The following is a 23,110-nucleotide window of genomic DNA, read 5'->3' on the forward strand; positions in this document are numbered from 1 at the left end:
AACTTTCCATACCCATTAGTCTGCACTTCCCGAACAATTTTTGTCCCATGTTTACTTAACTTATTTCCCGCATGCCACCTATCACACACTACCTCCGTACACCCCTCCAGACAGTCCCCATTCTGCCACCTCCTGTTTGCCCCAGCCTTCATTGCTCACACATAGTTTTCCCATCCATAAATCCCCCTTTCACATACTTTTCTTCCTGCTCCATACTCATATTTTGATTTCATTCTCAAAGAGAATTCCTTTCCTACAGCTCGAAAAAAGTAACTCTCGAGTCTATAACGCGAACAATAAAAGGTGCAGAGATTCTTCCTTTACTATGTTTGACTGCCTAACCGAACCATTTCAACAACATAGATGCAATGTCTATTTAATCTCTCCTTTGAATGTGCATGACAACAACTCCAATGCACGGTTTACAGTCGGTGACTCAGTGCGAGAATCCTTTTCATCTCCTCTTAATGTGTCCCAGCACTATAAGTAACACTTCAGATGATCACAATATTTTCTTTCTGTTTTGCATCCTACTTGACAAAGATCAGCATCAAAGGACAAAAATATTAAGGGTGTGCGAAACGTGTAATTTTCTGTAGCGTAATTAAACAAAAATTAAAATAACGGAACATTACAAAAAAATGAAGCAAAAATACCCATAATTATGCAAAATGTAGCTCATACTCAAAAAATTCCTCAAACTGCCTGATCCAGCGGCGGGCCAATAACAGATACTCTACTGCCGTATACTCACCTAGGCCCATAAACACACATAATGTCAAGTAAACCGCTGGACTGGGTTTTATAAGTTTCTTCACAATGTTTAGAAGTAGTCTAAAATATCTTTACTACCCTTGACCGATCATAAAGTTGTTTCCTCTGGTCGATGGACCATTAGTTGAACTAATTGATGGTGATAATGAACATAATTCTAACTTTTCTATACTTAGTAGTAAATAACTACAGACTTGGGAAAGTTTTAAGTCTATCTAAATTAAATGCAAGTGAACCACGTCAAAAACACAATACAGACACCATCATTTGTAAGAGAGAAAATTCAATTAATTTATCATCAAAACGCATGCTTCGGACTTATGCAATGACTTATGCTCAGAAAGGGAGAGGACAGAGAGAAAAGAACAACTGCAAATACACAAAATTATAATTACCAAGAATGGTGTGAAGACCAACCCCCTGGCCAAAGGGCTGGTAAGGGTCCCCCGGGATAGTTCTGTCGATAAAGACTTCAGGACAGGATTCAGGACAGGATAGTTGACCTCTCTAATACCGACGATTGCGCCGCACCCCTCTCTGACGCTCTCTTCCTCCTCGAGATTCTTCCACGACCACTGACCCAACCCAATTAAATTAGGATAGAAAGTTCTGCTTCAGGCTCTGCAATTGATTCTTCATCAGCCTCTCACAGCATCTCTACCAGCATCAGCATCACCCGCTACACCAACAGCATCCCGAGCTCTGCAGCATTCCGCAAATCTTCATCTGACTATCTAACTAAAGCTATCTCAATTATACCTTTTGTTCTTCATGTACCACCCACTAAAGTTTCAATATCGTAAAAATACGAAATCTAATTGGTCAGGCAAGGGGGAAGATCATCACACCATGCTTACATGTCATCTAATTCAGTTAAACCATTGTTCACAAATTCATCCCGTTAATTTTTATTCATAATTTTATTTCCCAGCCGCATTCACATTTCATTTGCAACATTTGTTAAAAGTCTAACATTTAAGTCCACTCTGTTGAACTTTTCACCATCTGTTCTCAGGCTAGGACACTTTGCGACCTTGGCTTTTGTGCAAACTCTGAGTCATCATTCGGGGTTCACTTTCAGTAGACATGCGCAGTCATCACATGACTCAGCTTACTTCAGTTATACACGAGAGGCCCAAATGCGCACTAGTGATAAAGTCAGAAAGACAAATGTTACTTTAAAAAATACAAGGTTTCCGGGGCACGCGACAGGGCTGCCTCCTCTCCCCATATCTCTTTGTGCTCGCCATGGAGCCGCTGGCGGCCTGGGTGCGCATTGATGCCCAACTTCGGGGGTTTGAATGGGCGCTGGGTCTCACTGACAGAATAGCGCTGTATGCGGACGATGTCCTGTTCTTTCTTATGGACCTGGATAGGTCTGGGCCGTGGCTGCATATCTTCGGGGAGACCTCTGGCTTGTATATCAATCCATGCAAATCCACACTATGGGTCCTGGGGGGTCGATCGAGGGTGGGAGAATGGGTCTCATCCCTTCAATTGGTGACAAGGGGGCTGAAGTATTTGGGGGTCTTTTTATCAGACGTGCCAGCGATGTCCCGGCAGCGCAATCTGGTCCCAGTGTGGGAGCGAACCAGGGAAGACCTTAAGGTATGGTCCCTCATGCCCTTAACCATTTTCGGTAGGTCGGTCATCTTCAAGATGGTGGCGCTTCCCCACCTCCTTTATCAATTGCAGAATCATCCATATCAGGTTTGATCCCAATGGTTCCGGTAGGTAAATTCCGCGCTGGGAGGGTTCCTGTGGGAGGGGGGCATGGTGAGGGTGGCCCTACACACTTGTTTCCTATCTTCCTACCTTGCTTCTTCAGACGTCCTCTCCTACTATCAAGCGCTCACTTGCTGGTCCTCAACGAGTGGTAGTATGGGGACAGGGGGGACCCAGCTTATGCGGTTGAGCGGCAGCTTATGGGCAACAATTCTTCACACATGCTCTTACACTCTGCGCCGCTTCGGAGGCCCCTGCCCCTGGTCACGCAGGTGGTATTCCACATCTGGAGGCAGGCTCTGGACAGGATGGGGTGTTGGAATGTAATGACCAGAGAGACACCTCTCTGGGGTAATGGAAGGTTGCCTCAGTTGGTGGCACTGCAGGGCTTCCGGGGATGGGACTCCATAGGCATCTCGGTTCTGGGGGTTGTTATGGAGGATCTGACACTTAAATCATTTCAGGATCTGCAGGATGAATACGAGATGCCACGGTCCCAATTCTATAGGTACCTACAGTTTAGACATGCCCTAGCCCCTAGTTTGGAGGGCCTGGAGTCCCTCCCCGACTTCGGCCCTATAGAGGCTAAGATCTTTATGAGGGAGCTACCGGACCGCAAGATCTCCCGCATATATCAAACACTAGTTATTCACTGCTCCACCAATCTGCAGAAACTTAAGACTACGTTGGAGACGGATGTGGGTGAATTGGAGGAGGAGGACTGGGCTGAGGCTTTAGTGAGCCCGCGGGGGGCGGCGATACTTCACTAGAGTGCGTTTGTGGAGGGTAGGAATGATCGGATCCCCCAAGTGTCTCCGCTGTCAGCAGGAGGAGGGCACGCTCTTGCACACAGTCTGGAGTTGTCCTTCATTGGGATGGGAGCTCCCCTACACATCGTGCTTGGCCCTGTTACATGTTGTGGAGGGAGTGAGGGGCAATCACTATAAGCGCCACCTCTTGTTCCTAGGTCTCACTTTGTCCAAAAGAGATATCGCCAGGGCCTGGAAGGTACCCCGGGCTCCATCACTGGCTGCATGCAGGAATGGGATGGATTTTTGCATGGGGCCCGAACAGCCAGTTTTTATTGCCAGGGGTTGTCCACGCAAACATTTTAAGATTTGGAAGAGGTGGGCAGATTATCAGGGACTGGATCTTGATCCGCCACGGGAGGGAGATGTACGCTTGCCGGACTGTAAAATGTACTGTGGAGACCTGTAAAAAGATGCTGCAGGCGACCAGGAGAGAAGTGTCCGGTTGGATCCAAGGGCGGATCGAGGATGAAGAGTACCTGAAAGCAGAGGGGACAGAGTCTGGGTCATTAGCCAGTGACCTGGAAGGAACCAGGCGATGTCGCGAAGCAATCAGGTGATGTCGCGAAGCAATCAGGTGATGTCGTGAAGCTTGTCTCTGCAGCCACGTGGACCGGGAGGTGTCGACGATGACCAGGAGCTGGATACAGACTGTCCCACGAAGGCTCTCGCTTTCGGCGGTGTCGGCTTCCGGATTGGAGTCAACAAGCCTTGGCAAAGGCAACCCAAGAAGGAATCGAAGATGGCTTCGTTGCAGACCAGCAAGGTCTGAGGGGCTTCTCCTTTTCAGGGAAGCAGGGGCCAGCCTGGAGCAACCAGACCAGCGGTGTAGATTCAAAGGTTCGTCGTCACAGAGGCCACTAGCCAACGGGCAAGCAACCGGACAGACGCGTCGAGCACAAAAACACCAGCAGGCCCCACGCGGCACTCGTGGAGTGTGGAGGACTGTGCGTCGGTGCAGAAGTTGCTCGGGGCTGGGGCTTCTCAATCCCCAATGCACAACTTCGAGGGTGCCTCAGAAGCTGCACAAGTAGCAAAGAGCAGGCTTTTGAAGATGGCCGGTCCCACGACTCTCGTCGCCTCCACGGGTCTCAGCTTTGCTGTGGCTGTGGATCGGGGTCAAAGAAGTCTGGAAGTCTGGCTCTTGTCGGACTCTGTGCTCGGGTTCCGGCGGGAGCATCGACAAAGTAAACCGCAGATCGCTGGATGGTGCCTGTAGGTACAGGGTGGTCACTCCTTTACCACAAGGGAGATTCTTCAGTCTTCTAGTTGCAATAGAATGTCGAAGGTCCAGAGTTTCATTTCAAGTTTCAGTTCAGGATAAATCTAAAGTCTCTTGACTCAGCTCCTACCTTTATACCAATCTGAGGGTCTGGATTACCTGCTAGGTCCCTCCTATTGGTGGGACCAGGGAAGGGGGTGGTTACACCCCTTTCCCTTTGTCCAGTTTCGCGCCAGAGCTGGGGCTGGAGTGCCCCAGCAACTGGTTTGAACCGGGCTATGCATGGGACACCTTGTGTGCCCCAGGCAGTGTCTCATTTCATTCAGCCCTCCCTGCCCCAATACACTATGGCCTGTCTGGGGTGGTGCTAGCACCTCCCAAGACAGGAAACCTATTGTCCAAGCCTCCCTCGCTGGAAGGACTCCCAGCAGCAGGAGGTCAGACTTGTGTCTGTGGCAGCAGCATCCATTTTGTGATGCTGAGGCTCTGGTTAACTTTAACCGGGATTAACAGGAACAACATGTCTTCTCCCTCTAGAAGGGTGGAATGCTACCTCCGTCACCAGAATTTGCGAGGGGGTAGTATTCCAAAGCGTATGACACCTTACACGACATGTTTTGATAAAGCCAAACCAGAGTTCGCATTTAACCGCGAGGTTCATAATGCACTTAAGAGTATATGGTATGGCTATATCCTAGAACAGCTATAAGGACATGGTTCCGAAAGCTGCAGACAGGCTCAGCTCATGCTAGAGCCTCATCCCACATAAAACCAAGCACTCTGCCTCCAGGATTGTTAAGGCCTGCCATAGGAGTGACTTATAGGTGTATATGTGTCTAGATATAAGGTTAGATATAGGAATACTATATCTAAGCAAGGGGTGATTACACAACCTTGCCCCCGGTGAGTGATCAGCCAGTTGTGTCAGTTTGGATGGCCAGCCAGGGGTGGCATAATATATGCTGCAGCCCCTGGTAGGCCTTGGAGGCACCTATGCCCTGGGTACCTATAGTACACTATACAGGGGCTCACAAGGTGACCCAATTCCCAATTGGTAATGTACCTAAAGTACATGGTATGAATTTAGAGAGAGAAGAGCTGGGCTGTGGGTCTGATTAGCAGGCCCACAGCCACATTAAGTCGAAAACCAGTAAAGCAAAAAGTGGGGTGACCATAGGAAAGCAGACCCTACTCTCCTATATAACCCCCCCCCCCCCCAACGCAGGGACATTAGACTAACCTTGACCAGTTGAGTCTCCATGTTCTAAGTGGAAATACCTGGAGAGACCATCTGCATTCCAATAAAGAATGTCTAAACTGACCTGTATTATTTTAGAATGAATCGATTTATAATTTTAAATGGATGCAACACATTAAAGAGTTTCGAACAAACATGTGATTTTTCATTGTATTTATTTTTCTTTTTCTAATTGTTTATTTTCATTGCAAAAAAGTTTTTCAAACGAAGGCATTTTTTATAGGATTTTGTAAAATACATTGTTATAATACATAAAAGACATGGCTAAACAATAAATATTGTACCAAAATTCAAACATGTTTCCGGAAGGCCCACCAGTCGCAAGTTACAGTGCCGATAACGCGCTTCAATGTCCTCCGTCTTATCCTGCAGAACACGAATAACTTTCCCCAGCTGCTTATGGTACGCGTCCAGCGTAGTGTGGGCCTCCTCCACCTCCGTGAGGCGCCTTTCAGACATATCCAGACGTTCGGCGTGCTTGTCCAAGCGTTCCAACATTCTATCCATCCTATACGACATGGCGTCCATTTTAGCGCCCAGCGCAGTGATGCCGCTCTGTAAGGATTGTTCCATTGATTTCAGGATCATGCGGATGTCGTCCTCTGTTTCCTCCTGAACTGGCATCATCGCCCCTGCTCCCCTGCCAGCGCCTGGGTCCTGCAACTTGGAACGGCGCTGTTCAAAGGTCAATTTAGATTGGGTCTTGTCACCCTTACCCATACTTATTGCGCGAGTACTCTCCAGGTTCTCCAGGCTGTTTCACAGACAAAGCATACGGCGACCGCCGGCTATTATCAAATCACCCCGGCAGGGCATGGACCACTTGTGAAGGTCACCTTTGTCCATTTAGCAGGAGCAGTGAATCAGTGCATCCCCAGCGGGTTCTAGGTGCTGCACCACAATCACCTCTCTAGCGCACAATCTAGCAAGCCATCCCGAGTCCAGCAGCCCTGCCGAGGAAATAGTCCAGACTGTCCGCCTGTATTCCGGTCCTGAGACTGAAGCCCCAAGTGCAACCGGGCCCACCACCGCCTCCACTCTACAGGCTCTCGTGCCTATTTATACAGTTAGTTTTTGGTGTTTATTATTGTCCCCAGGGGTGGAAATGACCCATTCCAATTGTCAGTTCTCTGGGACAGCTGTGGGTGTAACAGACAGGCCCCTTGCCTCTTTGCCACACTATGTCTCGGGAGTCTCCCGCCGTGTCCCGCCTGCAGGCCTCCACACTAAAGCCAGCTAGATGCCCAAAAACCTGTTTGCAGTGCTCTCCCACATCATGACAGCAACCAGGGCGTCCAGAGTGTTACCGCCGTCCAAGTCCGGGCCTATACTAGGCCGCCGCCATCATCTCCCCTGGTGTCACGCTCCGGCTGCTCTCAGTGCCCCCTGCAGGCACTGACACCACGCTGTTGCTGTCCGCTCTTTGCCTCCTCCGAGGCCGCTCGCTACAAGCGCTGTCACTCTTAGGCACTGCACCGCACAGGGGGCGACGCAGCTTGTCGCGTTGCCAGGTCCCTGCCGCTTCGTCTACCTCCGGTGTCTGGTGCCCCCCAGGGCCGCACGTCGCTTCACGCAGCCCGGCCGCCCAGACTGCTGTGGGCCGAGGATTCACGGCCCTGCCGCGGCTCCCCTCCTCGCCTCCTTTCAGCCTCCCGGTGGTCACAGTCGTCTCTGGTCTAGGAGTACGGATCGCCCCACTAGTCGCCGACAAGGCCTCGGGAGCACTCGCGCTGCAGCAGGGGTCCTCAGCTGTAGGATATACCGCCGGATAGTTTGGTGGCTCGCTGGAGCTACGGGACTATGCGGCCATCGCGCACTCGAGCTAGCTCCGCCCCCCATATGCATGGTTAAGGCATGCGTGGTAGAGCTAGGGGAGTCGGAACACTTGTCGTTTATATTGTTTCCCCTTTTAGAATACCTAAGACCTCTCTAGAGCCCAGAGTGGTCTTAATAACTTGGCAGAATAGGGAACCGGTGAGAAGGTATTAGGCTTTTGTGGATAATCACTGGGCAGTGATCGTCTGGTAAGCCATAATTAATAGAAATAAAAAATGAGTTGAATTTGTACTCATTCATCAAAGGAAGAGTTCTTTATTTACTTGCACAGTTAATAATACCCATTGCAATTCTAAGATGAAGGCGACAAGCATAGGTTATCCTTCAATATTTGAACATAAAAAATAAAATCGAGATTTGAATCATCTATGAGGTTTTTTAGTGTGGCTACAGTTAAAGTGCATAGATAAAATAGCGTTCACAGTAGAGTAAGTTTCAGCAATACACGCTACTAAAAGCTGACATTCACTTGGGAGACATTTCTCCATTGGGAAATTTGTGTAACCACTGCAATAATTAAAAAGACAGAGATTAAAAGGAAAAATCAGAATCTTCTGCAGGTTAATTTAAAGTTCAACAATTTACCAATCTTCCCAATTAAAGTAAGTTTCAGCAACCCAGACTGGTAGAGCTTGAACGTTTGCTTTAAGTCGTTTCTCTCTTGGGCTGCGTTGTATTGGATCATATAAATGCTATAAAACGGAAGAATTGCTAATCAGCATTTTGGGCAAAAGAACAAACTGTTTCTTCCGGAGTCTTGTTTATTTAGGTCACTCTTTAGCGCCCAGCACCGGTTAAACAAAAGTGCAACGTTATTGGATCTTTTCATAGCAGGAGCGTTACCCTATTAAAGAGACATTTTTCTTGAGCCACCGTCGATTAAATTGAGTCAGATTCAGAGTTGACTTTCTTTAAAAATGGGTCTACTTTTAAACGAAATCTGGCAAACACGCTATGATTTGTGGGGTGGATCCTTTCATGCAAAACAAAACTGCTTGTTGACAGGTAGTGGCTGAGGAGGGACGATGTAGGTTCAAGGAAGACTCCTGAAAAGGAACAGGAAGGAGTATTTTCATTTTTCATCCCAATCGCTTTGTAAATAGGAACTCGTTTGGAAGAGTCTCTGCTAGATTTTCACAGAACCTTTGCAGGAGAGACATTGACCAGGCAGTAATCAGACAGAGAGAAGAGTTAACCACCTCAGAAAGGCCGCAAGAAAGGTTGGACGATGACTGAGCATAAGCCACGAAGGCTGACAACCTTATCCTATGTAAGAGTGTTGCTTAGATGCTGATTGCAGACAATTACCAAGAATAAGCAAGCTATAAACATCTCTTCAGCGGCGATGTGACTATATTTTTGCTAATATATGTATGAATTGTGGGAAGACTAACATTTCTTGACATAAAGAATGTTATTTGTCTGTAGACATTCTAAACCGTTCAAGCGTACATCCTCAGCTCTTAGTTTGTCACTTTGAAATTATGTAATTTGCTAGTTTACTCACACAAAAATATGTCTATGTAATACATTGGAGCTTGCAATCCCTGTATAAAAGCCAGCCTCTATCTCCCGTATTAGTATTAGAGGTGACTTCTGACGTCCCTAGTCACCTGCAATAAAGAAATGTGATAGCCTCTCAACTGTAATAACGTATTACTGTTGAGTTAAGACGTCAAAATGCCTGCTTCCCCTAACCGTGGGGAAAGGTAAGCCACAGAGTATAATTGAAGCTGCTCTTTGCAAAACGAAATCAACATTTGTCATTCCCTCTTTCTACTTCGTTTTTCTCGATGAACAGTGGTGAGCAGAAAGGAAATACTTATAGCAACATGTTTATAGTTTTTCTCCCTTTAGGTAATTATATGAAAGATAAACTCTCTACACGTGTCTTCACATTCTAAGCTACTGCTTTTTTAAATCTGACTTGTAACATCTTTTTGGAAACAAATATCCTATTTCTTTCATATGAAAGAGTACCATAACAAGGATTTAAGCGTTTTTTTATTTTTGAAAGGGTGATGGTGTAACTACTATGAATCAGAACAAAGTACCCTATACCTTACTTTATGAGATTATTGCAAGTCAGTTTGGAATTCCATGACCTTATAAAGAAACTCTGCCTTCAGCCTTATTCCTCTATATGGTCACATATTTATTTATTTTATTTATTTATTTGCGGGTTTGTATAGCGCTTGATTCGACTCCCGGAGGAGTATCTCTGCGCTTTGGCAGCCACAATGGTAAAATAAATGGAAAACTTAGCTATATTAGATGTTAAAGTTGGAACAAATGGGTCTTAAGTTGTTTCCTAAATTGTAGTTGTCTGGGCACTGTCTGAGGACTTTAGGGAGACTGTTCCTTAGAGAGGGTCCGGCCACAGATAGTGCCTTACCACCGTGCCTGGCCTTCCTCATCCGGGGGACACATAGCAAATCCTGGTCACTGGACCTAAGGGAACGTGAGGGAGTATAGGGAATACATTTGTTTTTTAGATATTCGGGCCCTGACCCGTTGAGGCATTTGTGGATAATGCAGCAAGTTTTGAATTTGGCTCTTTGTTTTATGGGCAGCCAATGGAGTTTTGCCAACAGGGGTTTAGAAGGGGTTCGGGTAGGGGCGTTGAGAACCAATCGGGCTGCAGTGTTCTGAACCACTTGGAGTTTTGCCAGAACTCCTTCATTAGCGGTCAGAAACAGGCCGTTGCAGTAGTCTATGCGGCTCAAAACAAGAGCCTGCACCAGTGTTTTCCTGACTGAGTCGGGAAGCAGTGGGAATGCTTTCCGCAGGAGACCAATTACGTGAAAGCAAGAACCCACAATGTAATTGCAATGCTGCTTTAATGAGAGTTCCTGATCTAGTCTCACTCCTAGATTTTTTACAACCAGCTTTGGTTCTGGGACTGGGCCAAGATCTGGAGGCAGCCAATCCGGAGTCCACAGAACTCTAGCTTCTCCAAACAACATGACTTCGGTCTTACCGACGTTACAGTGAAGATAGTTGGTGGACATCCAATGTGCCACAGCCTTCATACCCTGGGAGAAGGAGTTCTTGACCTCAGGGGTGAGATGTTTAAAAGGGAAGAGAAGCTGGGTATCGTCGGCGTAAGACATCGGAATGAAGCCATACGTTCTCATGATGTTGGCCAGGGGTGCCACATAGATATTAAAGAGGGTAGGGCTCAAACAAGAGCCCTGTGGCACCCCTTTTGAGATCTCAGTCTCTTCTGAACGATAGGCCCCCAAGGTCACACGTTGGGTCCGGTTGTGTAAAAAACTCCTAAGCCAGTCTAGAGCCTTATTTTTCAAGCCGATGTTGGCCAACCGGGTTGTCAGGATGTTATGAGACACGGTGTCAAACGCCACAGACAGATCCAGTAGTATCAGGATGACGGAGAAGCCCTTGTCCTGATACATGTGTAGATCGTCTGCGACTGACATCAGGGTGGTCTCGGTACTGTGCTTGGGGCGAAAACCCGACTGTGAGTTGTCCAATCCACCTGCCAGCTCAACATAGTTAGATAAATGGCAGTTGACATACTTCTCAACAAGTTTGCCCAAGAACGGGAGAAGAGATATTGGCCTTAGATTATTGAGTTCTGTCCAAGGGATAGCAGTGTTTTTCCTAATGGGCCTGACCAAGGCCCTTTTCCATTCCTTGGGGACTTCTCCATTGCTAAGGGAGAGATTGACCAATTTTTGGATTCCAGGCCCTAGATCCTTGGCGAGCATAGGCATTAATCTTGCCGGGATGATGTCAGTTGGGCATCCACTTTTAATCTGGGGAATTAAGGTTGTTACCTCTTCTAAAGAGATTGGTGGAAACCTGTCAAGGGAGTGGGTGGCAAGAATTTCTACAACAGTCTCTACCGTTGACCTAGGAGATGATTTCCCTCCATCCAGGGATTGAGTTGGGTTGATGATTTTTTCATAAATTCCTTCTATTTTTTGGGTAAAAAATAGCGAAATATCGTCGCAGAGCTGCTGGGATGCCAGCTCGGAGCTTTCACAAGCCGTTGGTTTCACGAAAGATTGCAGTATTTGATATAGCACTCTAGGAGAATTTCCCTCAGTCATAAGCTGGGATGCAATGTGGTTCTTTCGTGCAACACGGATGGCTTTGTGGTATAAGGAGAGGGAAAGCCAGTAATCTTTTTTGTCCTCGGCTGACTTAGATATTCTCCATTTCTTCTCAAGTTTTCTAGTAGCTTGTTTTAGTGATCTAAGGTGCTCAGAATACCAAACGTCTTGTTTGCGGGCAGGGCGAGCTTTGAAATGTTTTATGGGAGCAATGTCATTTACTACAGAGGCAATCGCCCCTTCAAATGTAGCCAATGCAGTCTCAATGTTCCCGGTAGAGGTCAGAGTGGGTTCAACATACCTGTCCCTGAAAGAGTCTTGGGTCATTTTATGCCACTGTCTTCTTTTAATGGGTAGAAGAATGTGACTAGTTGGCGGGGGGTTCGCCATGGGAATAAAAAATTCGATAAAAAAATTGATAATAAAGTGATCGGTCCATACCTCCTCAATGACTTGCTGTACCCTTAAAATAATGTACAGCAGGGGGTATTTGATCCCATATATTAAATAGGAATGTACTGTGAATTCCTATCATGTTAAACAGTATGTCACATACCCTTATGTAGTTATAGCAGTTAAAGTAGGTCTGACAGAACAGGGCACTTCTGTCCACAGAGAAGCCAGAAATCAGCCTCTTTGGCAGTGCACTTTTTGGGTTTTGGCAAATTAAAGAAGGCTTGGGTTGGCAATGACAGTCATCCCTGTAATTCATGAACACTCAGCAATTTGAAGGAGACCACCCTGTCAGAATTGAAGCATTGCAAAAAAATGATAGTATGAGTACGCTTGTAAATTGATGACTTCTACCCTGTTTGTTACCCCTATTACTGCCTACATTTGTGTTTTCTATTATGGGAGCGTGGAACAGAGAAGTAATAAAGAAAAAGATCACCACCAACATGTGTAGCTTGTCCTATTCCTGAATCAGAAAATAATTCTAGTACTTTTTTTCACTGTTCTTTCTATGGTTTTACATCTTTTTGCTGTGCTTTGTCTTTGTTTGTGTGTACACCACTCACTCCATGTACACTGTACTACATGAGCACCGTAGTTATTTGTCTGAGCTCCTGTGGCTGTATTAGAAAGAGCAGCACTGGGTCAGCGAAGAGCCAAGAGGCTGTTTTTTGCGTTTGTGGTGTTGAACTTCATATTTACCAGAAGAGATTTCTTTGAGTTAATGCATGAACTTTAGGTTGAAAACTTTTTATTGTTTTGACAACAAACAAGATGCATCGAGAATTGAAACCCAGGCTTGGGTGCAACCACCTGAGTGCTTCGCAAACCATCTAATGAAAACAGAACAAACATCCCCACAACCCTCCCACCCTGTCCACCCCCCTCCCGTCTCCGCCCCCTTGCGAGCTGCCTAAACATAAGAGTGAAAGTTGGGCTTAGGGCGTTGTTGCTCAATGGGGTGATCTATGGGGTGCATCTGGATTAAGCGTAGGGAGGCGCAAGAGATGCAGATAATCTAGGGCAGGATAGTTCGCGGAACTCAGAACATAGTAGAGAGACAAAGGGTCGCCACACGTCAGCAAAACAGCCCCATCTCCCTGAAGCGAGAAGATGTGCTCCATTCCCAGGACATACCATAGGCGGTGGAGTCATCCATGGAAAGTGGGTGACTTATCCATGCGCCACAGGGAAAGTATGTTCTGTAATGACGCCCCCAAAGCTATGCCTAATTGTTTACCTTTGCGGGACTTGAGAGGGTAGGTAAGCCTATCAGAGACCCCGAGGGCCACATATTCCGGAAAGCATAAGAGTGTAGTGTCTAAGAGACTGTCGATCTCATCTAATACCAGTGTCCAGTAGGCTGCGAGATGAGGTCATTCCCATAACAGGTGTAATAGTGTGCCATCCGCCTCACAACTCCTCCAGCAGGTGGGGAGTGGTCCGTGTCACTTTTATGCAATCTGGCTGGTGTGAGGTACCAATACATAATGCATTAACTTTAGACAGAACAAATTGGAAACATAGAGTCAATCTCAGCTAACTATTTCTGATGTGTGCTGTCTACATTTCTTGCATTAACTTGGAGAATTTCTGAGTTACATGTCTGAAATGTAGACACCACAAACGCCCAAAACACATGTGCTCTTCTTTGCGCTGAGCCAGCATAGCTATTCATGATATGGTTCCTCGTTCATATCATTATGTGCTGGTGTGGACTCTTTACTTTTGGTCTGTGTGTCATACCTTTGTACCAAAAGAGTTGTGTTTTTGCTTTTGTCTCCTGCAGGCCGCTGCACGTGGTAAGCACACACAACGGGCCACAGAAATCTGCCTCCAGGGTCAGTAGGATGTTCTCCATGTCACATAAGACCCCCGCTCCTAAGGTGCCGCAGCCTGAACGTTTGGATGAGGTGTATGAAGCTCTCAAGAAGGGCCTGGGGTAAGAGGTGTCTTTATGTGCATCCTCAGAGTTATAGACTTATGTCTCTACAGTGTACAGTCAAGTGGCATAATCCCCTGATTCTGTGCTTTTGCACCTCATATTTATCTTTGCCCCATTCTCTACTATGACCAGCTCTGTTTTTGTCCTCCCCATACACTTTGGCCCAAATTAGGATGTCGGTCAGAGTTGCCTCCGACCGACATCCATGCGGTTTCGTAACCGACCGACCTCAGACCGGCAGTCCGAAACAGCAGTTACGATGCAACCGCACATGGTGTGGTCGCAAATTCACACATGGTGTGGTCGCAAATTCACATATATCTATGGGAGCTTGTGCAGCGGTTGGAAACCGGCCGCAGCACAACCTCCCATTGAGAAATGAGAGTCACTGTAAATCCTTGCACCGTAGGGCAGACACCTAATGGTGCCCGCTAATGGTGCAGGGATTTACAGGGGCGCTGCCTGTCGGAAGCCAGCTGGAATGACCGGCCGGTTTGAGTTCCGACCGCCATAATCGTAATACCTTGGTCGGGATTCCAAAGCAAGGATGTCGGTCGGAAAGCCTCTGACCTGTGGTCGGACGCTTGTATGCCTTCCACTGTCCCTTTCCCAAAGATCTGTGTGATTCCTAGCAAATGTGTTTTTTTATGTTTGTCCCTGTACATACATGACACTTTATAATTGTTTGCTTAGTAATCAAAATTGCACTGACATTTCCAGTTTGGAGAACTAGAAAGATCATTTGACTAAAGTAATGCACTGGCACCGATGCCAGAACAAAGACAAAGCACTGCAGGCTTTCCACTCTTGTTACCTTGCGCATGGGGCATATGTTCTGATGGCTAACATCCACTACTTACTGAAGAAACTGAAACCAGCAAAAATGTTTGCAGAGGAGACTGTGTATTAACAGTGGCAAATTCATAGATGTTATTGCAAAAAACGTTCAAATATTATGAAATTTACCGCTACTGCATATCTATTGAATCTAAATATTTAGCAGGCAGAATGGTTCAGCACATTAAACATTTACCTCTGTCCACTACTGTGGAATGTAGCTAATGACTTGAAATCCTGACAAGGCCAAGTCAGCCTTTCATCTTTCTGAGGTCACGAAATTGAGTAGCATTGAATTAGTTATTAATAATGTTTTGCCGTGTTTAGAAATGACAAAAGTATGGTTTGAAGCTCCATAAAACCCAGTGTATGTTATTAGTGTAGATATACCTCTCAAACTCTGTGACTGCAATTTTATGATTCGACATTTATAAATAGATGTTGATGACGTAAAAGGACTGCAGTGTGTTTAGGTTTCTCCTACATACAGCTGTTTATTACGTTGTTTGAGTTGAAAACCAATAAAATATTTTTCAAAAAATACAGCTGTTTATTGTTAAAAAATCTATTGTGAGCAATACTTATAGTGGACTTTGAAACAGTCAATTGTTTAACGTAGACTGACTTTCTTGTTAATCTTATTTGTTTGGTTCATATTTAATTGCCCTCCTTCCATTTCGTGTGTTTCCTATCCTTATGATTGGGATGACTTGGATCCTTCCATTGCTTAAAGTCAGGAAACTTTTAGCTCTTCATGGGAGTAAATGTTCTTTATTGCCTTCTCCTTCCTGTGTTGAATCACCACCCCAGCACACTCTCTTTACACCGCCACTCTCTCCATGTTGCTCCCCTACCCCCAGGTTGTCAGTTGCTAACACCACCCCTTTCTGTCCATTTTGACAATTTTCTTTTTCCTATCCCCTCTACCCCCTAGCTCCCTATGTGCCTCCCCACCGCTCCCTCCCTCGCTGCTGCTTATTGGCCTCATTGACTTGCTCCCCTCGTTCCCTGCCTCCGGTGTTGCTTCCAGCTATTCAAAGAAAGTATAGGGGGACCCCTTTAGGAACAGATTGGGACCAGGGGAAATGACAGAGAAAAGTGTAACAATGTCCCTACGTTAGAAAATGGTCTAAAGGTGGGGTACCTACAACGTAGGCCGCCCACTAGGCAAATTCCTTTACTGGACACAACCACTAGAGTTCAGTTATCAATGGGTAAGTTCTCACCGCACCAGGTTTTTTTGTTTCAGTCATGGACATGGACATATTAGCATATCACTGTGTAAGACATTTCATGTGACAAGAAGCAGTCTAAATCAAAAATTTGGTATGTATAAAATGGACATAAATTTATTGCACATTTATCTTGAGTTTTTTTTTATAAAAAGCAGATATATTGTACACAACGAATACAGCAAGTACATAAAATTATACACAAAAAATTGTTAAAAATGTTCAAAGGAACACAGGTCGACGCGGCGTTTCGGTTTAAAAAACCTTCATCAGGACAGTTTCTAAAAAGAAACACAATATTATTACAATGTTATAACAAGTGTACATCAATAAAAACATCAAAGCAGCTGTCACATCATCTATCATGTTCTTTCATTCCAGTGATATGTCCTAATGTCCTCTCTTAAACAGTTACGAGAGATATAAACTTGCGAAACGTTATAGAGAACAGTCGTTTTTTATGCTAATGGTTGTGCCATTGAATTTGCTCAAAGAGTATAACACAAAATGTTGTGATATTACTGGGAGTCTTAAGAATAAGTGATCTATCTCAATTATTCCTGGGCGGCTATGTCAATAGACCAGCCACTCGTATGAAGATGTCTTACCTTCAGATTTAGCGGCTGAATTCACAATTTATTCAGTCACCAGCTTTTGTGATGACAAAGCCTAGATGTGTCCTGGTTTGGGTCCACATATGGAGATATTAACGTCCCATATATACGGGATAGGATAAAACGTTTCACTCTAAGGATACAGATAAATACCAGAGATAAATTAAGTGTCCACTATCATTTGTGCACAAAAGGTAAATAAAGGGTCAATGTGTGGCATAAATACCTCAATTGTGAGTGTTGATAACTTAGCGCTGTATCGGAGGGGCCACCAGATGATTCGTACACTGTTAAATCTGTGTATACTGCAATTTAGGAGAAACAAGGTCTTTTACTATTTTTAGATGAAAAATTCCCCTCTTTGTGCAGCTATTGTGTGGATATTTAGTCTATTGCCTGTTGGGAATATCACTTACCGCTAGCAATTCTTGCGTAATCGCTGTAGCCGGTTAGTACATATGCTTCATGGGCTGTTTTTATACTGCTTGCGATATCGGTTCTATCTGTAAATTAATACATTTTTAAAAGAATTTTATTTAAGCTCGTAGCCCACTATTTTACAAAAAATAGAGTTATTAGCTGCCTTTTTTATTTTTATTCCTCTCATTACCTAGCCAGCGGTCATCACAGTGGGGTTTTAATGTCATTGAAAAACGGGCCCCCATGATTGCCCTCCATACCTTAGGTTTGTCCTAGCATCATCGGGGTTCTAAATTCCCCAGTGTTGTTTATATGGCTGTTTCACCACCCCCTATTTACAGATTTCCACATTGTTCTATGCGTGGGGCTTGTTGCGAGTGTTTTAAATAGTCGTTACAGAACCCGTGTGGTAATGGGACTGAACCATGGCGTTAAGCCTGCACCGCATTGCTAGTCTATTCCTAACCACATCGCTCTTACAGTCCAATACCATCCGGTATGCTTTTAAACTTACACGTAGTGCGTGCTACAGGGACTTGATGTAACCCTTAAGAAGTACATTGATTTACTGCTTTACTACTTCAGCATCAGCATAGCTGCCAAGGTTTCTGATTGCTTATGTGTGACATTTTCTTAGTTTTAGTGTGATTATGAGTGACATTCAACGATTATGAGTGACACTTTCTCGCAAGCAAAATCAAGCAATGAAGACGAGGGAAACATACAAATATAAGAAATTACACCCATTTGAGCAACGAAAAACTCTAAGATCATCTTCAAACTGATGCAAAACACCAGAAATGGAAGACCTCTAACTTCACAGGAGGTTCCGTAGGGATAAATGCATGCCAAATTGCTAGTTTATTTAAGTTAAAAAGCTTGTGGAGAGGTGCACCACAGCTGCAGACTCTTAACCTCGACTCCTCTCATCTGCCTTGTGTCACATCTATAACACCCCCCTCACAGGCCGGGTGTAGTAAGCCATCTTGTCCAACTTAGTGGTGCTCAGTCACTAAACCTCTGAGAAGGGTGAAAGGGACAGCTAGGGTGACCAACTGGCATGGGTGCAAATTCAGGACGGTAAGTGTAAACATTCAGGACAGAGGGTCAAAATTCAGGACAAAAATTCAGGACAGAAGGTCAAAATTCAGGACAGGTCAAAATTCAGGACAAAAATTCGGGACACAAGGTAAGTTTTACAGACTCATCAGAGGAAGTTGTGCAATAGTATAAAGTACGTAAATAGACAACCAAGTTTTATATTAGGTTGAGACTATTGGGCACTTCACGTTTTTTCGGTATGCGTGCAGCTTGGAGCAACTGTGCGGGTCTTTTTGTGGTATTTTATATGATAATAATCTATTTATATGGTTACTGCACGGGGTTTTCCAGTCTGATATTTTGTTTACAACTCATGGTCTAAGAAGGCATGTTTGATGAGAGAAGTGGTCAGGAAGATCTGATTGGATAGACTTTGTTACTAGCATCTCATATCTGAGTGCCATTGTGAGATGTAAAGCGGCAATCATAGGTGAACTAAAGTAAGGATTGATGTGATGAACCCACTATAGGGAATGCATTATGGGTGTTTCAGCAAGTGAAACTTAAAATATGGAATCTGACTTTGCTTATGGGGGCTTTGCAGAGAGTTGCACATGCTGACGGAAGTCACAAAGGTGCTTTTCCCTGCAGCTTTCTTAGAGAATGCACTGTCAAACACTTTTACAGAGTTTATTTTTGACGCCTTGCCTGTTGCTACAAACACAATATACATCTCAAGCACAGCTTATGGCACTATGAGACTCTCCCTAAGATCTTACACTAAAACAAAACATGCAAACATTTACAATTACTAGTGTAACATTCAAGTAGCAGTTGGGTGTCACTCAAAATGTCATCTATTAATTCTTTTATCCATCATTCAGTCTTTCACCATTCATTCTGTCCTTCCATCTGTGTGCCCATCCATATACAACGCTTCTAAACCATTTGCACACCTATCCATCATCTATCCTTCCATCCATCATTTGACTCATCCATCCATCCACCCTTTCACCTAATCCATCCTTTCACTAATCCAGCCACTCTTCCACCCATCCATCCACTCATCCATCCAACCATTTACCCTTACACCCAAGCCATTCTTTCACTCATCCATCCACTCTTCCACCCATCCATCCACTCATTCACCCAATCATTTACCCTTTCACCCATCCTTTCACTTACTCATGCATGCACCCAGTCACTCATCCGTCCACCCATTCACTTATCCATCCATCCTTTCTTCCAGCACTCCACCCTCCCTTTCACTCATATATGCATTTTTTCACTCATCCATCTTCACATTCTTCTTTTCACTCATCCATGCTCCCATTCGCCCATCCATTCTGTCAATCATTCATCCATGCTATCATTCATCCATCCATCCTCCCTTTCTCTCTCCAATCCCCTTTCATTTAGCCACCCATTCACCCACCCGTCCAGTTGCACACAGAAGAGGCCCATCTAGAACTTCACCCACACTGTAGTTCCTAAAGCACGGGGTGGGGTGGGGGAAAGTTCACTATGCCCCTGCACATAGGCAATCTGAAAACTGGATAGTGATGAGTTATGCATGATGCACAGTGCCAGGACACGAGGTGACTGTGACATGGTGTTGTTTTCAGGGCTTTAAGTGGGATGAATAATCTGGGGGGTCTCTCCAAGGGGCGTGTCTGATGTAATTAAGTGTGTGATTTAAAACACCCCACTTTAAAATATATGCTGAGCATAATGTGCTGCCCGACTGGTATTTTGCTGTTTCTATCATTGCATCCAGTAACAGACCCACAACAAGCCAGGACTATTGGCTTTGTCAATTGAAGGTAGTTGCATAAAATAAATAAAAAACAGCAACTGTGTCTTTGTTTTATAAATAATAAAAATGCTTCAGCTCTCATTCGGCAAGAGATGTAGAGCCAACGAGACTCTTTGGACAAGGCCAGGGTCCTAGAACACGAAATCTAGAGGCGGAACGAATAGAGTTTCAATTGAAATCCGGAAGAAATAGCAGGCTGGGAGAGTTGAGCCTGACAACCCTGAAATCAAGCCCTTTATTAGGGCTGCGGAGAGCAGACACACAGCAGCCCATGCACGTCCTCCTCTGACAGCACCACTATGAGGATGCCCCTGGTTCGCACCCTGATGCTAGCCGCGAGTTGGGCAGGGGGCGCCCCGACCAGATCGACCATTTGTCTAAGTTTTCTCCCTCAGCGCTCTCCATGAAGCAATTCCTGGACTTCATATCTAGCAATGCCTGTGAAAAAACCTCCGTGGCCTTCCTGCCTTGGAGCTGCCAGTGCGCCTCGCCAACATCATGAAAGAGATTAACTTGCTACCAGATCGACTGCTGGGAACCCCTTCCATTCAGCTGGTGCAGAGCTGGTATATTCAGAGTTTGTTGGACATCCTGGAGTTTCTTCATAAGAGTCCAGAGGACCAGAGCATCCTTGAACAGTTTGCAAACGCCCTCATCACCATCAGGAACTGGCACAATGTTGTGGTCCCCACTATGGCCCAGGGGGTCATGGAGTACAAGGAAGCCTTCGGCATCGACCCAGTGACAAATCAGAATGTGCAATACTTTATGGACAGCTTTTGCCTGAGCCGCATCTCTATCCACGTGCTGATCAACCAGCACACTTTGATTTTTGATGCAACGACAAACCCTGCACATCCTAAACACATTGGAAACATCGATCCGAATTGTGATGTGACTGACGCAGTGAGAGATGCCTATGAAATGGCGAAGATGCTGTGTGATAAATACTGTATGGATTTGCCTAATCTGGAAATCCAGGCAGTCAATGCTAATGATCCAAGAGACCCCATTCACATCGTATATGCTCCATCGCATCTTTATCATATGCTCTTTGAGCTCTTCAAGAATGCCATGCGAGCGACAGTGGAACACCACAGCTCCAGTCCCTCGCTTCCACCCATCAAGGTGATGGTGGCTCTGGATGGTGAAGATGTTGCTATTAAGATGAGTGACAGAAGAGGTGGTATCCCACTACTCAAGATTGAAAGGCTCTTCAGCTATATATCTTCTACTGCACCCATGCCACAGCTAGGTGTCGGTGGAACACCTCTGTCATGTTTTGGATAAGGTCTTCTATTTCTAGACAAGTACTTCCAGGGTGACCTGCAGCTTTGCTCCATGGAGGGCTTTGGAACTGATGCAGTCATTTATCTTAAGGCACTGTTGACGGACTCAGTGGAACGCCTTCCTGTCTACAACAAATCTGCCTGGAAGCACTACCAGTCAACTCAAGAAACTGATGACTGGTGCATCCCCAGCACGGAACCTAAACATCTCTCCACATATCGACTCAGCTACCAGGCAGCATTTTTCACACCGGCCTGGCACTATGTCAAGGATGAGCTTCTACACCTCAAAAGATTAAGTCATTAACTAATCCCACACCTGCTGCAATATAGAGGGTGATGTATGCAAGTGGCATGGGCAACCTCACAGCGTGATGTTATGTGCAGTGTTTATCTGTTTTTTGTGTCCAAATCCTTCATTGTGGGACCAGTATGTCCGATTATCGCACATCACGAGTGCTGTGGCACTTTAAAGAACATGTCTCAAACCTTCATTTGAATAATTTTCAGCACTTTGAACACGCCAAGTATTTTGACCTACCTTTTGCAGCTGTTACCACTAAACTGAAAAGAAATATGATGGAAAGGCCTTAAAGGGGCATTTGAGAATGTGAAGTTTTGAGACTTAAGGAGAGAAATCGACGAGAACAGACGTGCGAGAAGTGGGATTTCATCTCTCCAGACTAAGATAATCCGATTTTAATTTTGCTGGAAAAAATCTTTCTTCATTGAAAAAAAATAAAATGCTTCAGCTCTGAAATGATGAGACTATGTAAGAACTTTAACCTCTTCTTTTTAACTTTATACGTTTGTTTTGTACATTTTAACCCTAACAGAATGCCCTGCCCTAGACGGAGGCCGCCACATGCTGGAAGAGCCTAAACTGGCCCATTGTCATTCTGTATGTGGTAATCAGCCGCAGACAGAATGGGGGCTGCTCTTATGCTTCTACAATAAGAGCGAGGCACCCCAGCAGGGAGCAGAAGCCTCTCGCAGGGGAACAGCTCTGTTCCCCTGCAAGGCCCAAAATTACAGACAAAAAGCTCCAGTTAAAAGGATCCTCACGGACAACGGACGTGAGGTCCTAATTACCGACCGTCCGTGAAATTCACGGACGGTTGGTCACCCTACGGGACAGCCAGCTCTGTTTTAACCCAAAACACGATCTGCAGAATTAAAGGACCTTTCCAACGCAGTCAGTGATGCCCCGCTTTGCTGTGTCGCCCACCAATTCTGTAGTCCAGATGTTGAGTGTTACGGTACTCTTCATGGGGTCTCTGTGGTATGGCTGACAGCTTAAGTTCTGTGTGGCACTGGATCAACTTCCATAGTTTATGAGATCATGCGCTCCCCCAAATTTAATTTGATAATTGTTATACACTGATTGAAAGTGAATGTAGTGGCTACTACACTTACTGTCTCACTGTGTTCTGATCTCAGAGTCAGAAAGCAGTGCGACTGGCGCGTTGGGCTCTAAATACAAGCTGGCTCAAGCTTGTTGCCGGTGCCAGTGACCCGGTCCCCGCAACGGTACAGGCTTCGGCCAGCTGCCGACCTCTAACTCTTCCTGCGTCAGCTGCTGCAAACCAGTTCCTCTGTGACGGTGTGACGACCCGGTCACTGACTGCACAATTTTCTCCCTCGGCGCGGAAATAATTCGCCGGTGCCCGGAGGCGGCCAAAGTTATAATAATTTAGCCCCCTAGGCTGGCAACAAAACGGGTGGCCCTGCCGGTGCAGGTGCGAGCAGCACTGCAGTGC

At 45.5% G+C, this 23,110-nt stretch overlaps 1 protein-coding gene and 1 pseudogene across 3 annotated transcripts in view; both read left to right on the forward strand.

The window, feature by feature from the left end:
- The window catches only part of RIPOR1 (RHO family interacting cell polarization regulator 1), a 1,634,668-nt gene that overhangs the window by 352,969 nt on the left and 1,258,589 nt on the right, over positions 1–23,110 (forward strand). For all 3 annotated transcript variants that reach the window (XM_078671049.1, XM_078671050.1, XM_078671048.1), the window contains exon 3: positions 13,946–14,098. In XM_078671049.1, the coding sequence (XP_078527175.1) occupies positions 13,946–14,098 (153 nt within the window). The remainder of the gene's footprint in view (positions 1–13,945; positions 14,099–23,110) is intronic.
- On the forward strand, positions 20,361–21,762 carry LOC144799630 (pyruvate dehydrogenase (acetyl-transferring) kinase isozyme 2, mitochondrial pseudogene; annotated as a pseudogene).

The sequence above is a fragment of the Lissotriton helveticus genome, chromosome 12, assembly GCF_964261635.1.
Source record: "Lissotriton helveticus chromosome 12, aLisHel1.1, whole genome shotgun sequence".
Taxonomy (NCBI): domain Eukaryota; kingdom Metazoa; phylum Chordata; class Amphibia; order Caudata; family Salamandridae; genus Lissotriton; species Lissotriton helveticus.